Genomic DNA, 16,397 nt, shown 5'->3' with positions numbered 1-16,397 from the left:
CCGGCACAGCCAGGCAGAAGTATTTGCGTATCCGATTAATTAACGCGCGCGATTCGCGGAAATCGATTTGCGAGCGTGATCGAATTAAGAGGAACGATTTCCATACAAGAGGCGCGAAAATTGGATCAAAGAATTTTTTTATCGATGGTGGATTTTCCGAAACCGTAGTGAATTCATTAGTTGATTTTTTTTTCCATTTGGGGGATGGTGAGTATGTAAGAGTAGTGCGTGGAATTAATTGTTTAGTAATGGTATTCCCATTGAAAAGCAGCGTGAATTAGAAGGGGAGAGAAAAGGAGAAAACGGTTAGATGCGTTTGATGGAGGCCTTATTGGAGTACAGTGGGAGTAATTGTGCCTTTTGGAAGAATTTATTGAAGATAAGAAATTGTAATTCACTACACATTGCGAAAGAACATCGTTTGATAACTCATAAGAAAGACGGGTTTCGCTTGGAAGTAAATGATTTTTCATATTCGATTGATAATTCCCGTAAAGTTCACTTAAATGTAGCCTAACCTAACCACCGTTATCAACATCTATGTCTTGACCATTCAGTTTTCTAGGTTGTTTGTGCCTTGTTTTCATAGAATCGGGTTTTATCTCGATCGTTAATTGCACGGGATCAAAAGTTTTGCAAAATTTTACGAATCTCACGTAGGTAGTCATGACATTTGATCTTCGAAACCAAAATGAATCGGAAAAAGGTCTTTGGAGCATACCTGTTTAAGATCTTCAGAATGAATTTTATCAACCTGAAGTCTTGAAAAATATCCAGAGAACACTTGACGATCTTCTGATCACCATTTTGATCAACCAGAAGTTTTGAAAAATGAATCAGAGGCAAACATTTTTGAACAGCCGAAGATCTTCATAATAATGCTTGATTAACCTGCAAAACTATCCAGAGGACTTAATTGAAATCTTCGATCAACTGAGGAACTTTGAAATATTTCCTGATCAACCTGCCCTCTGGAAAGAATATCTGAGAGATAACATTAAAATTTATGAATAGTAGAAAACAGGGTGTCCATTTTTTTCATTTCCCGGTTTTCCCGGCTATTAAAAAAAAAAACAAAATCCAAACATCACCCCTGCCTTAAACAAAAAAGGCGTTAAAAATAACCGTTTATAGATAATCATAATTTTTTTTCAGCAGATTTGCTCTACAATATGTCTACTTTGTAGAAAAAAAAATAAGATAATATTTTCATAGATCTCCAAAATCTCATGAAATCATGAATTCGTATAAAATCAAAGAGTCTCCTGTTTTGGTTTGTCGGAAAAAGCATGGCAGGAGAAACGCAGTACTAAAAGTCCTTCAAATCTTCGTGGAATTTAGATCTTGAGCTTCTATAAGCCAAACAACATTTTGTGGGATACAAAGATATTTTACCAAAATATTTAGCATTCTCCGAATTGTCCTGGAGATACTACAGGTTAATCGAAATTTTGTTCGATTTCTCGATTTTTGATCTAATTTCCGTCCTACTAAGCACATCCCGCACTTTACCTCTCTTTTTTGAAAGGGTTTGTATAAAACATGGAATGTTTTCATCAAAGATAACTTCTAAATTTATTAACCTTTCCATACGTACCGTTGAATTTGATAAAGAGTCAATCAATGTTGAGATATTATTACAAATCTAACACTGCTTCTTCATTCTAAATTCGTCCTACGAGTTTTAATTCCGTCCTAACGCATTGAAACGCCATTAGATTTTCTTCGTCCTACGGATGATGGTAAAAAAAGTGGATTCGCTAGGATTTTTTTTTTTTTAATTCTTTATTTAAGAGATTTTTAGCCTTAGGCTAGTTCATCTCTAAACGGATTCGCTAGGAGCGCTTCTTTTGTTTTGAGAACAATGAGTGTAAATATTCATACAATACGCTGTAATTGGCTTCATATTGTGGCTTATGAACTAACGGATCGGATCAAACGTATTAATGTTTTGTGCATGGTGAAACCATTGATATTATTGATGATTTCTGCTCGATAGAACGGAAATGGGCGATTACGACGAAGTAGCGCTCTTCCCTATATGATATAAAATTGATTGATTCCAAGTAACATTGCAAATTTTATAAAGATTTAAAGAATTCTTCAAGGGCAAATTATGGCTTACAAGACTATGATAAAACCAAAATTGTTACTTGGAATATGTACATATCTAGATAGAGCTGGAATTAGGGCGTAACAGCTTTTGTAAACAATGGCTTCTTTCGATGATTTCTAGAAAGCTGAGGCTCGCAAATCAACAACACCATCGGGTAGAGGAAGACTTCCCCTAGCCGACGGTTATGTGGGTTGGCGTGGACGTTCCTTCTTGAGTTACTAGAAATCGTCGATAGAAGTACGCTGTTACGCCCCAATTCCAGCTCTATCTAGATATTCTCTTTCGCTGCAATTTGGGTTTTCCCAAATTTTTCCCAGATTTCCCAGTAGGATGGACACCCTGAGAAGATCTTTAGAATAATACTTGATCAAAGTCCTCAAAAATATCCAGAGGACTTTATTGATCTATTATTGAAAATCCGTGAATATCAACGACATTATCTAGAATTCTACGAAGTTTCCTGTTCTTCCACAAAGTTCCTTAAGCTTAAACTTAAATCCATCAACTCAAACGAATCTCCCTGAACTTCTTTTTAATCTATTGAGCTCTTCTGAAGTTTCCTGAGCATGTATGAAGTTCCCTGAACTTTTGGGAACTATTTGGAAGTTCCATCAACTTCTACAAAGTTTCCGAAACTACTAAGATTTTTCCATAGCTTATGCGCAATACAACTGAAAATCTTCCAAGTTCAGTAAATTGTACCAATTTTGTATAACTTTTACAATGTTTCCTGAATATCTAAAAAGATTCCTTAGCCTTTACTTCTTGAAAAAAAAAATTCAACTTCTGTTCCCTGAACTTTTTCTAACTTTCATAGTATTTTTTTGAGCTCTTTAAATTCGACCAAGAAACCAGGACATCCATGAACTTTTACAAACTTCCGGGAAGATCATGAACCTTTTTTACAAATGTTCCTGAACATAAATGCGAGACTTAGTAAATCACTGAAGTTCTAAAAAGTTTGCAGAACTTCTTCGATATTTCCTGAGCTTCTATGAAATTCCCTGAACGTTTACGAAGTTCGCTGAATTTCTGTATAGATGGCCGAACTTCTACGAAGTTCCCCAAACTTTTACAAATTTCCTTGCACTTTTTTTGAAATTTTACGAAGTTTCTCGAATTGCTACGTAATTTGCTTAGTTTCTAAAATGTGTACCTTATATGCTAGTATTTCAGCACTTTTACGAAGATTCTTGGATTTTTGAGACTTAAATTGATTTTCTGCGTATTTCCCTGACAACGGTTCCCGAACTTCTACAGAATCCACTGAGCTATTGCAAGTCCATTAAACTTGAACGAAGTGTCCCCCTTTAATAAAGTTGCTTGAAATTAAACAATGTTCTCTTAACATAACGTACACTGAAAAACGAATCTTATTCAGAAATTGAGTTACTTTTACTAATTATTAGGGGAAATGCCGGCTTCGGCAACACCTTAACCTATTATCTACAAGGGGGTAAACAAAGTTCCAGAGCACTCAAATTTAGCTAATAGATTCTCTGAAACACATTGTATCTACATGCCAAAATTGAGCTCTCTAGGACATTGTTTAACTCCTAACGATAATAGGTTAAGGTATTGCCGAAGCCGTCATTTAACTTATTTACTTTATGGAGAAATTTCGAATAGCGTAGGTTACTCATGCGATAAGTGATTTACGCTTTTAGATTGTTCTCCATACGCATGAGTAAAAGTGACTCACTCTTTGAGTTAGTTTCGTTTTCAGTGAAGCTTCCGAGTATTGTACAAGTTTCCCATTTCTACGAAGTTTTCCAGACAAAGCTCCCTGAATTTCTACTAAGTTCTCTGCAGCTCAACAAAGTTCCCAGAATTGCTAATGCCTCCTCACCAGAGCTGGTAAATATCACGGTCATGTGACGATGAGAAAACAGGTCCTCTTACTATCACGAGACGAAACTACCGATCATTAGCTTTCTTGTCATTTTTAATGATCAAGCAATGGGGGTGACCTCGGCGTAGTGGTTAGCATCCATACCTCTCACGCCAAAGTCACGAGTTCAAATCTCACCCTCGGACAAGTCACGAATGACCCAAGAGCGTTAAAGTGACTATAATAAAAAAAAATATGATCAAGCACTCATGAGAATAATTCTGATGCGGTTTTGACATCAACATTCCTAATTGATTTAGATGAATTTAAGCAAACGACCGTATGTAATCAGTAGAGTGAATATATTATTAAGATTTTCTCGGTACAAGTAACTTTAATATAATTAAATGAGCTAGTAATAACGATGATCGCCACACTGTCACGCTCTGTCATGACACAAAATTCGATTAGATTTGTGCGACTATTTATACATTTCATTTGACACAAGATCTTCATTAACTTTTTTTCAAGGCACCTGCTTATTAGTTGACTTATACATTTTACGAATAATCAGTTATAGAAATTTGCCAAAAGGTATATGGGGATTTATATCCGTGTACGAAATGCTCTGATATGAAAAGACGTTCTCTTAACTTCTACAAATTGTCCTTGCCTTCCAATAAGGTCTTGGAACTTCTGTAAAGTCATTTCATAAATCCGAAATATTGAACACCTTCCCTCGCCGGAAAATTTTATAAGTAGCGGTGTAGACATGTGAACAAATTTCGTCGATCTCGTTGAAGATTTTTTGTTAATACACCTGGCATCCCTGCCGAGAACATGGAAAGCAGTGTTTGCAGTGGAAAAAAGAAATCCAAAATATTGATGATGAATATTCGAAAATGATTGAGATAGGAACAGCGCAACTTTTACAAACTTTTATGGCACCGCCACGATACGTATTATTATCGAGGACCAGCGCAGTCTGCATTCATAAAAATAAACATATTTTTATTAATGAAACATTCAAGAGTAAATTTTCAAATAGCCGTATCTGCTTTTGTAAACAAAGATTCGAACGTCAATGTGTGGAAGCTCTTAGCTCACCCACGCAAGCTAATAGCACCATCAGATAGGGGAATTTTGGTGTTCGTTTGCGTGGACGAGTTGAGACTTTCGACAAATTGACGATTGAATCTTTGTTTACAAAAGCTATTTGAATATTCATTCTTGAATTCAGGGTACCTTCCAATCAATTTGGCTAAACAATGTTTTAAGAAATTATGGAATAATAAGGTATTATGAAAATATTTTGATTGTGTAAGCAACAAGAAAAGATTGTGAAATTTGAGAGCCGCAATAAGCGATTTTGTAATTTATCTCACCCACTCTTCGCGAAGAGGCGATCAGAAAAACGCTCATTGTGACCAGGCTTGCCAAAAGCTCCATCAAGAGTCATCAATAAGCTGAGCTCCAGCATATTTTGATGATGAAATATTTTGCTCTCACGGAGCTATACTTGAAGCTCAAGCTGGGCTCTTGCCAACCCGCATCTTTGTGAAGGATGCGGAGCTCGTTCTCGGGTGTACATCGACTCTGCCTGCCGAGCAGAAATTTTAACTTCGTGATGCGCTCGCGCAAAGCAGTAAACTTGGAGCTTCGTGATGTATTCGTAGAGAGCATGGCTCTTGATGGCTTCTCCCAGAGCGCATGAATGAGTGATTTTGTATTGTATTCGAGAAAGAAGTGCACAACCAAGAAATGAAAAAAAAACATTATGGAACGTATGCATACATTCCGTCACGCAAAAGTGGGAAATGGATTCATAGGGTAACTGTCTATATTCTATTCTATATATTCGTGTTGAAAATAAATGTATTGGTTTTTGTTTGGTTTGACAGCTATGCGAACAAAATAAACATATTTTGAAATTATTTTAGTGTTTGAGTGCAGGGTCAAGCAAAATAAAACGGATTGCAAAGAAATGAAAATAAAAAAGATCTTCGGGCAGGGCATCTGAATCCCTGCTTATTTTCGGCGAGGGGCTGTCAACTTGAGTATTTTCGATTCATCTACCCGACTTGAAAATGTGTATTTTGCATTTTTTCGTATTTATATATGCGGGGACCCGTCGGGGTGAAGTTGATACAGTTGGGTTCCGCCGGTTGTGTCATTTTCGGGCCGTTTTCTGTTAAGTTGAGCATAGCTGGGGCAACTTTTTCCGAATGCGTTTCTGCGACATCTTGCAACCAACTGAAGGTTATGAATAAATCGATGCAGACTCCACCTGATTTAAACAACGCTAGACCAACAATTGAAATAGGTGGAACAACAAAATGTAAACAATGGCTTTAAACATAAATTCTTCGAAAATCAAAGCACATCCAAACAATCTAACGCCATCATTTGAAAGAGTAAACTTCCTTTATCAAATGGAAATTTTAGTTTACGTGGTAGTGTTTTGATTCTCAAGAAGTTTGTGTTTAAGCCATTTCTTACGTTTGGTTGTTCTGCCTATTTCAATTGTTGGTCCAGAAAGATTTCCGAGCTACCGTGTGTGCAACGAGGGTACACGGAGAAAAAATACTACCCAAAATTTGAGTTCTTTTTACTTAATATTGACTTCAGCCTCTCACTTGCACTCGTTATTGTTGTCAAAAAAGGAACAAGAGATTCGACCCAACGATATAGTTCAGCCCAATAAGCTACTTTTGAGTAAAATGCATATTCTCAAATTTACGTGAATTAAACTTAATTTTGGGTAGAATATACTTAAGAGTAGGTAATTTTTTTTGCTGGTGTTAAATGGAAACTACTATATGCGATTTACTCAAATTTGGGTTATTGGGTTGAACCCCGGAATTGAGGGAAAAGTTCTTAATTTTGGGTAGTTTTTCATCTCCGTGTAGCGAATTGATTGAATGAACATGTTAAAAGGCAACAGGAGAATACGAAGACAGCACCAAGGGATAATCCATAAACGGAGTAATTAGTGCTTTTACTAGTTTTTGCCTCGTACATTCTAGGTCAGAAATATAATTTCGTTTATGCACTCATAAAGCACTTAGCGGAAAAAATGATCAAAGATTTTTGTGACTGAGTGGTCCGCGAGTTAAAAAAAACATCAATCTCTCAAAACGTTACGTTCTCTGGGAATGATCCTATAGTATTAGTATAGTATTGTTGTGTATCATAATATTGAATGGAAAAACCGTGCATAAATCAAAGGCCGTGCGTGCTCTCTCCGAATGCATAACGAAGCTCTATATTTACAGTTTCACCGAGTTCATCCCGAAGTTCAAAATGTTGTTTGGTAAGCAGAGCCGATGTAAATCACGCCTCACTCAAGAACGAACCCCGCATCACTCATCGTGATGCGTGTTTGTGGAAGTCCAGCTTGAGCATCAATATGAGCTCGAGCTCTTTTGCGCGCTTTGGATTTGACACCTTGGCTCTTTATATGTGAGGGATGAACTAGCTCACGATGAATGAGCATCTCTACGGCATAATCTGAGTTCGAGGAGTTTAGGCAAGCCTGATTGTGACTCTGTCAAAGCTAAATTTGCAGGTTTGATGTGTCAAACACAAACTTTACAATCTTTTCTTGTTACTTACACATACTAAATATCATCATAATATCTTATTATTCCATAATTTCATTTTTTTTTTAGCCAAAATGAATGGAAGGCACCGTGCTTGAATTACATGTCATGTGATCACACTCCAAATCTCACATAAAAATTATGTGTCCGATGTGAAGTATAGGACAAATCAAACACAATCCATGTGGTCCCATGAATGTTACGTAAACTCTGATAAATGTAATTTTGAGGAAAAACAGTTATTTGCGTTTCCAAAGGAAACTATACACAGCAAAAAAATAATTTTGATATCACATCAAAGTGGATGCACCACAATCATGTCGAAAATTTTATGTAATTTTTATGACCACATAAATAAACAAATGCAGTAAAAGCAGCGTAATGTCAGTTCATGCATTGTATTAATAATAATTTTGTCCTTTTTAGCAAGTAATATTACACCATATTAACGACATGATTGTAGTGCATCCACTTTGACGTGATATCAAAATTATTTTTTTGCTGTGTATGAACATTATTTTTCGATGTGGTTAGGCTACATTAAGGCGTGCATTTTGATTTTTGTTTTAAACTAAATCTGATCAAATCTGCTATGAACTTCACTTTTAACCTCGATACTTTCGCCAGCAATTAAATTTTTACCAATCAGATGAAGGATAAAGGGGATGATGAATACGGAAATACTAACAACAATCCGGCGCACAGCACTGGAGATTAGTAATATAATTACACCGAAAAAGAAAACAATACAAAACGCTAGGTTAGTACAAAAATTGCACCCATACCATCGCCCGACAGGAATCCCGATCTTCCTTCAACTTCTAGACAGTTTTCGTTTGGTATTTCGTGTTTCGAGAAAGGGAAAAATATGATGGAAGCAAAGGCACGTAAACGAGTTTCAATATGAGGGAAAGAAAAAAAGAGAACAGACATTTCTTAGAAACGAGTTTCATAAAAAAAAAAACTAAGGAATTATGATGACGCCCGCCAGCAGACTTAAACCCAGCCATGGAAGGATGGATATGATGAAGAACGACGGGGGCAGCCAGGACGAGAAAACTTTTCTAATAAAGTGGAAATGTTCATGTTTGGAACAGCTCCCCGGTCGGTCGTCTTTTAGTGTCAGTGTCGTCGGAAAACCTCAACCAAGTAGGAAAAATGAAATTATGGTAAACTTGGCAATGACATTGGTTTCACTCACCTCTCTAATGGTTAGTGTATGTGACATCATTTGTACGTTGACTTGGGATTGACTCGTTGGTAAATTATCGCTAGAACGTGATCTTACCATCTGCTTTGAACCACTAAGAACTGACTTACTCTTTAGTACCATTTCAGTCTTTAGAAAAATCCTAGATATGTAGGTTGAACTGAAATACAATTAACACAATTAAGTACGTGGTTAAAAATCTTTATCAGAAAGAGTAGCATCCTACCTAAGTGCTCTTATACTAAAAGCTGTCCGCAGGAGCTTGGTCGGAGAGACCGGGATGTTTTTGCAGAACTTGGGTAGCGCGTTGTCGATGTCGTTCTTGATCGTGTCGGCGTCCCACTCGGAATTGGTGGCGGTCGAGTGTTTGTGAAAGAGAATGAGGATGGCGAGGGACACCCGGTAGAACACCTTGATGCCCTCGTGGAAGAAGCAGTCCATCACCCGCACCAGGTGCGGAAACGGAAGCCCACCGAGGATCCACCAACACCAGTCCATGAAGATGCGCTCCGACTTCTGGCCCGGACATAATCTCGTTAAATACAGTACTGCGGATTTCTGTAGGGAAGGAAAATGGAAGAAAGCATTGAAAGGGGTTAAGTAAACTTTATAGCAATTTGTTAATGAACACATCGAAATAAGGCAGGTTCAATCGAATAGCCGGCATTTCTCAATCTATCGGCCGTAGCCCATCGGTGGATCGCGGGTTGGCCTTAGATAGGTGACAGGAATTCAGACAACTTGGTCATACTAAGATAAAGTTATATGGAAAATTGCATTTTTTTTTCTGTTTGTTAGCAAAAGCGATTTGAATTTAAAACTATCAAAAAGTTTTTGATTGGAAACAATGCAATTTTAATTAAACGGAATCCTTCATGAAGAGTTTCACAAATGGGTTGAGTTGTTTTCAATTCGCTGAAATTGCTATTTTAGCACCTTTTAAGTCCTTTTTGCGTATTTAAATAAAAGTTGGAGTTTCAAAGGATATTTATGGCGTCATTTTGGCCTTAAAAAAGTTATTTAAACGAAATAGGCCATGTAGACATTTTTACCGGCGTTTCGACATTTTTAAGATTATTTTGATGGCTTTAGGCCGCTTTGACGTCTTTGACGTTTTAAAAGCAATTTTATGTTCTCAGGTTTCAGTTGTAAATCACAGCTACTTAACAATCATTTTTAAATGTTTAAGCTGTTTCGGCGTTTTCATGCTAATTTTGGCATTCAAGATTGATGTTCCAACATGGCCCAATTTAAAGCAGTACATATAGGTTGGTAGATCTGCTTAAATGTTAAGTTTTTTTTATTGTGTTTTGACCATTCAAGCGTTTTATGGCTCTTTTGGTGATTGCAAAACCTTTTCGAAATTTTAAGGCCATTTTTTATTAGATACTAGCTGAGTGTGCCTGGCCTTGCTCGCGATTCAATATTAGCCGATTAAAAAAAAACATACTATATTCAGGGTGTCCATTCAAATCCAATTTTTCAATACCCGGTTTTTTTTCCCGGTTAATTAAAAAACCTCTGCCTTATACAAAAAAGACTTTCAAAATTAACCGTTTATAGATAATCATATATTTTTGTCAGCAGAATTGCTCTACAATACGTCTATTTTGTAGAAAAATATGAGATGAGATTTGCATTAATATGTTGATGTTCTAGATCTCCAAAATTTCATGGAATAATAAATTCGTATAAAATCAAAGAGTCTAGCAAAAATGAGCCTAAATGTTGTTTTGTTAAGTCGGAAAAATCATGTATTAATGGTACCTGAACAGGAGAAACGTAGTATTATTTTCTTTTAATCTTCCTGGAGTTTAGATCTTAAAGATCTATATGATGCTCTGTTTATGTGCTGTAAAAATTATATCGATACGGACCAACATGGTTTTTACCCCAAGCGATCGGTTTCCACGAACCTGGTGCAGTTTAGCTCTGACTGTCTGCGAAGCTTGGATGCTGGATGGCAAGTTGATGCTGCATACATGGACTTAAAAGCCGCTTTTGACAGGGTGGATCATGAAATCCTGCTTGCTAAGTTGGAGATACTAGGTGTCTCGTCTACGGCTGTGAAATGGTTCAGATCGTACTTAGTGAATTGCTCTGTACGAATCAAGATTGGCGCGACGGAATCAAATGTTTTCTCAAACAACTCGGGAGTCCCGCAAGGCAGCAACCTGGGACCTCTGCTGTTTTCGATCTTTTTAAACGACATCGCTCTGTTGTTACCATCTGGATGTCGTCTTTTCTACGCAGATGACGCCAAAATCTACAAAATTATCAAAAGCCTCTCGGACTGTTGGGATCTCCAGCATATGCTATGTATTTTCGCTGACTGGTGCACGAGAAATTTGATGGGCCTGAGCATCGAAAAATGCAACGTCATCTCCTATCACCGTAAAAACGAACCAATTATGTTTGACTATGTGCTCTTTGGACGTTGCATTGCCCGTGTAGAACAAATAAAGGATCTCGGTGTTACTCTGGACTGTGGGCTAACCTTCAAAATCCATTATAACGACATCATTTCCCGAGCCAATCGCCAACTGGGTTTTATTTTCAAAATTGCCGATGAGTTCCGGGACCTGTTATGCCTCAGATCACTTTACTGCTCACTTGTGCGGTCTATATTAGAATCAAGTGCAGTTGTATGGTGCCCTTTCCAAGCCACTTGGATCGCTAGAATCGAATCTGTTCAACGAAAGTTTGTGAGATATGCTCTTCGTTTCTTGAACTGGCGTGACTCATCGAACCTGCCACCGTACGAGGAGCGTTGCCGTCTTCTAGGCATCGAACCGCTAGTGGTGCGACGGACGGTCGCTCAAGCTATGTTTGCTGGAAAGCTTCTCACGGGTGACATCGACTGTCCAACGTTGCTGGCCCAGCTAAATATGTATGCTCCTGAGAGACCTCTTCGTCAACGCGAATTTCTGTTTTTGGAGCCACGAGGCAGAAATTATACGCAGAATGAGCCAATTCGTGCAATCAGCCGACAATTTAACTACTTTTATGGCGAATTTGACTTTAACGTATCAGCAAATGTGTTTCATCACCGGTTACTTGACCGTTTTCGTTTCGTTGACCATAACTTTATTAAGTTAAGATTAAGTTTTATTCATTAAGACATTAATTGTCAGTTGAATTATTAAATAAACAAATAAACAAATAATAAGTCAAACAACATTTTGTGGGATACAAAGATATGTTACCAACATATTTATCATTCTCATTTTCATTATTTTCTTGGAGATATTTTACAGGTTAATCGAAATCTTGTCCGATTTTCACTTTTGAGCAATTTTCATAACATAATTTAAAATTATCAATTGTGTTTAAAAATAACATTGTTCGATTAACAAAATCATCCTGGATATCTGTTCTTGAGGTTCTGCAGACTCAACAAGGCATACGATGATTCGACTTAATTCTTAATTTACCATTCTATCGGGAAACCCCATAATATCATTGATTTGGATTATTTGGTTTTCCAAAATGCCTGAAGTTCAGATCTTATTCTTCTTTAATATAGTCACTTTAACACTCTTGGATCATTTGTGACTTAAATTTGAACTCATGATAATGATGATTACCCCTAGAAAGGTTTGAGCTGTGGATGAATTATCTCTAAGATAATTAAGTACTTTGTCTTTGGCGTGAGAGGTATGGAGTCAAATCTTTTTGTTTTACAGACTAACCTAGGTATTCTACGATGTCCTAAATAATCTGGTGTAGCTGATTAGCACAAAGTGCAGAAATTATTTTAATTTATCTCTGGACCAATCATCTTTGTTCGTTGATTGTGTCTGGTGTCAAACATTTGCATGCCAAGTATGATGGAGCATGTATGGAGTTTGAGATCGGACATTTATTTATTGGCATGAATCTGCTTCTTATATTCAAGTAGCTTCGTAACAAGATATGTCTCGCTCAGGCTTAATACTAGAACTTCTTCACTCGGAAAATTGCAGCAAAAGAATTCAACTATTTTTCTTCAAATGACACCAACAGAAATTCTAAAAAATTACTCTGTAAGCTATGGTCGAGGCTATGGTAGTATGAACGGCAAAATCACGGGGCAGTGCGCGAACAGATTGTGAGTGAAAGAAAAGAATAGAGTTTTTGTAATTTTGGGGATTTTTGATACTTTAACATATTGTATGTATACGATATAAAATTGATTGATTCCAAGTGACATTGCAAGTTTTATAAAGGTTTACATGATTCTTCAAGACCAAATTATGGCCTACAAGACTATGATGAAATCAAAATTGTTACTTATATGATCTTTCCCGGTGCGATTTGGGTTTTCCCGGATTTTTCCCGGCAACTCCAAATTCCCGTTTTTCTCCCGGATTTCCCGGTTTTCCCGGTTGGATGGACACCCTGTATATTGTACGTAGCCCCATATTACCATGTCCTTATACCTCCACATGCCAAATTTGGTTCCATTTGCTTGATTAGTTCTTGATTTATGCAGAAATTTCTGTTTCATTTGTATGGGAACCTCCCCCCCCTCTAGAAGCGGAGGGGTCTCAAACCATCATAAGAACCTTTCCCGGCCTCAAAAACTCCTGCATACAAATTTTCACGCCGATCGGTTCAGTAGTTTCCGAGTCTATAACAGTCAGACAGACAGACCCGGCCTTGCTCGGGATTCAATTTTAGCCTGAGTTTATGCGCCAATTAAAGAAAGCATGCTATATTGTACGTAGCCCCCCCCCCTATTCTTTAAGGGGCTACCCCCTATGACCTCCACATGTCAAATTTGGTTCAATTTGCTTAATTAGTTCTCGAGTTATGCAGAAATTTCTGTTTCATTTGTATGGGAGCCCCACTTACAGAGGGGGAGGGGTCTCAAACCATCATAAGAACCTTTCCCAGCCTCAAAAACCCCTGCATACAAATTTTCACGCCAATCGGTTCAGTAGTTTCCGAGTCTATACGGGTCAGACAGACAGACAGAAATTCATTTTTATAAATATAGATGTTATTTTAGTGCCATTTTGCCATTTTAAGCTACTTCACGGTTTGCTAGCTGTTTTCCATTCTATATGCTTTTTTTCTATTAGGTGTTTATGGGGTAGTCTTGACTTCATTTTGAAATTATGTTTTGGCTAGTTTGATAGTTTGATATTTCGGTGTTTTTGGGCCATTTTGGCCCTACAATATCTAGCTTTCAAATTGGTGGATCACAAGTTAATGGCATCGCTCAAAATGGGTAGCAAAGAACCGCTGAGTAGACTACAGAGGGATAATTAAATTAATTGAATTTAGTTACACTCCTACAATCTTCAAAAAAGTAGTACTTATACACTTGCATGACAAATTATGAATACGAGCACAAAAAAGACTATACAAGTGTGATCTCTATTGCAAAAACTCTAGTAATTTCATGAGCTCTCGCAATATCATAAACTTTAGAAACATCCAGAACTGCGATAGCTCTTGATACTCTAGAAATTTCCAGAAATTCAATACTGAAGGATTTTTTGGAGCTCCTGGAACTTCAAGAAATCTTGTACTTCGGCAACCTCCGGAGCTGTTCGAACTTCCGGAACTTATAGCAACTAAACAAAATTTTAGGAACTCTGAAAAATCCTGGCGATGCTTCTAGAATTATCAAATCTTACGAGTTCTAGTAGAAACACTACTTCAGGAGATTCTGGTGTTTCTTATGGAGTTCTTTTCTGGAATATAAGTTTCCGAAGTTCCGGGAACTATCGAAGTTCTCAAAATATTTGGATTTGCTAAAAGTTATCGGAATTACGATATGTTTCCCATTAGCATGTTATTGTTGTACCAGTTTTGAGGTTGCACAGACTGAACACTTAACATTAGACAACAGCCAACACACAACGTCTAGTAAACCGGTAGGAAAATTTTCTTTTGTCGAAGAGCTCCACTGGCTGGAGCGGGAATCAAGCCCTCACTCACACTAACACTGATATCCGCTCAATCACAAAAGACACAAGATATATTAAAATTGCGAAGCTTCTGTAGGGCAAGTATTTACAAGCAGTGTAGAAAGCGAGCAAGGACAACTTTAGGAATTTTCAAATCGGTTTGATCATCTCTCTTTATCAAACTCCCCCGTTGGAGAGGGATGGTGAGGGGTATTCCCCTCAGCCACCACTGGCAAAAAGATATGATCGACCTACCCTACCCATGCCCCTCGAGATCGTCAAGTCGACGATGACAGGGGCACATACCGTGGTAGAGGTAACAATTGCTGCAACCTACGACTGGATGCCTTCCTTCAGATGACAACTTAAGTGCGGTAAAAATCGATAGAACTGTTTCAAACACATCGTCGGTACATGAGCGAGTCGGCGATCATCTCTTTTTGAAAGTGGAGGCGGATGGGAATACCACTCACCATCCCTCTTCAACGGGGGAGTTTGGTAAAGAGAGATGATCAAACCGATTTGTACCTTCCTAAAGTGGTCCTTGCTCAATGAGGTACAGAGAGAGGTTGCGCAGATCGTGAAATAGAGTTGTATTAGTAAACCAAAAAATCAACGTAAACGCAAGTAGTGACGTCACTACTTGCGTGTACTTGCGTGTATCGTACAGTGGTTGTGTGAGTGATTGCTTCACCTCGGTAATCCATCTCATTGGTCCTTGCTCGCTTTCTACTCTCTATATACAATTTTCACACTGCCGTACTCTAACGGAACTATCAACTCTATCTTTCATCTCCTCATATATCGTATACAAATTATCACTTTAGTCTGTTTTTTGAAACTAGCATTTTCAACTACGGTTTAACAAGCTAAAACAACAAGGTTTTTTTTGTCAATTTAAATCCCAACTAAATTTTAAAATGTGATGAATTTACCATTAGACTTTACATCAACGTTAGTCTAATAAGCTTTTTAAACCGCTACAGATCTGTATAAATCTATCTATACAGATTTCTGTATAAATTTTAAAAAGATTCCTAAAATCTAGTTATTGCAAACACATTTTGAAGTTTTAAATACTAAGCATTTTGCACCAAAGAAGACTGCTGCGCCAAAGATAATTCCCAAGATTCACTTGCTTGGTTAGTAAAAATAAATATTGATCATTTTGAATATAATACAGCGCTGCATTTTACAATATGGAGCTTAAAAAATTAGCATAATCTTAGCATAATCAGCTCTGCGGGATCATCCCTAGCGCAGGAATTCACTTTCCTCTACTTTGATCACTTTAGGCGAATTTCACTTACTTTAAACTTTTATTGGATGCTTAAAAAATAACTGTTGCTTCTATCAAGCAGATAACTGCAAATAGACTCGGTACTGATAGCAGCAGTAGAACGAAGCAGGCGAGAAACTGAAAGAAAATGAAAAACGTTCTCACCCACTGAACAATAAGATCATTTTTGACTCAAATTACTCTCAGACCAATTTGGATTGATTTTATGTACTAAAACATAGTAATTAACTCTATTGCAGTAACAGTTTCAAAATTATGTGTAAAGGTGGGATTGATTCGGTCCACCTACTGCCAGTAAACATACTTGAAAACGACTCAGTAATTAATCACTTCACTTGACAATTTTCACTCGATTCTGCAATCAACGAAGCACTTCGCTATCGTCAATACAATTGAGCCGAAAAAATAATCTTAAAAAGAACGATAAATACGCAATAC

At 37.3% G+C, this 16,397-nt stretch overlaps 1 protein-coding gene across 6 annotated transcripts in view; it reads right to left on the bottom strand.

Annotated features, from left to right (window-relative positions):
• The window catches only part of sky (GTPase-activating protein skywalker), a 183,062-nt gene that overhangs the window by 11,844 nt on the left and 154,821 nt on the right, over positions 1 to 16,397 (bottom strand). For 5 of the 6 annotated variants that reach the window (XM_065225032.1, XM_065225030.1, XM_065225029.1 and 2 more), the window contains 2 exons: positions 8,986 to 9,317; positions 8,751 to 8,919 (listed from right to left, as the gene is read on the bottom strand). In XM_065225032.1, the coding sequence (XP_065081104.1) occupies positions 8,751 to 8,919; positions 8,986 to 9,317 (501 nt within the window). Of the gene's footprint in view, positions 1 to 8,334; positions 8,371 to 8,750; positions 8,920 to 8,985; positions 9,318 to 16,397 lie in introns of all 6 variants that reach the window. The other variant, XM_065225033.1, reaches the window with a different exon arrangement.

Source organism: Ochlerotatus camptorhynchus, unplaced genomic scaffold (assembly GCF_037179485.1).
Source record: "Ochlerotatus camptorhynchus isolate MF236.1 unplaced genomic scaffold, CSIRO-AGI_Acam_v1.1 ptg000220l, whole genome shotgun sequence".
NCBI lineage: Eukaryota > Metazoa > Arthropoda > Insecta > Diptera > Culicidae > Ochlerotatus > Ochlerotatus camptorhynchus.
The sequence above is the reverse complement of the archived record's forward strand: the minus strand, read 5'-3'. Positions and strand labels throughout refer to the sequence as shown.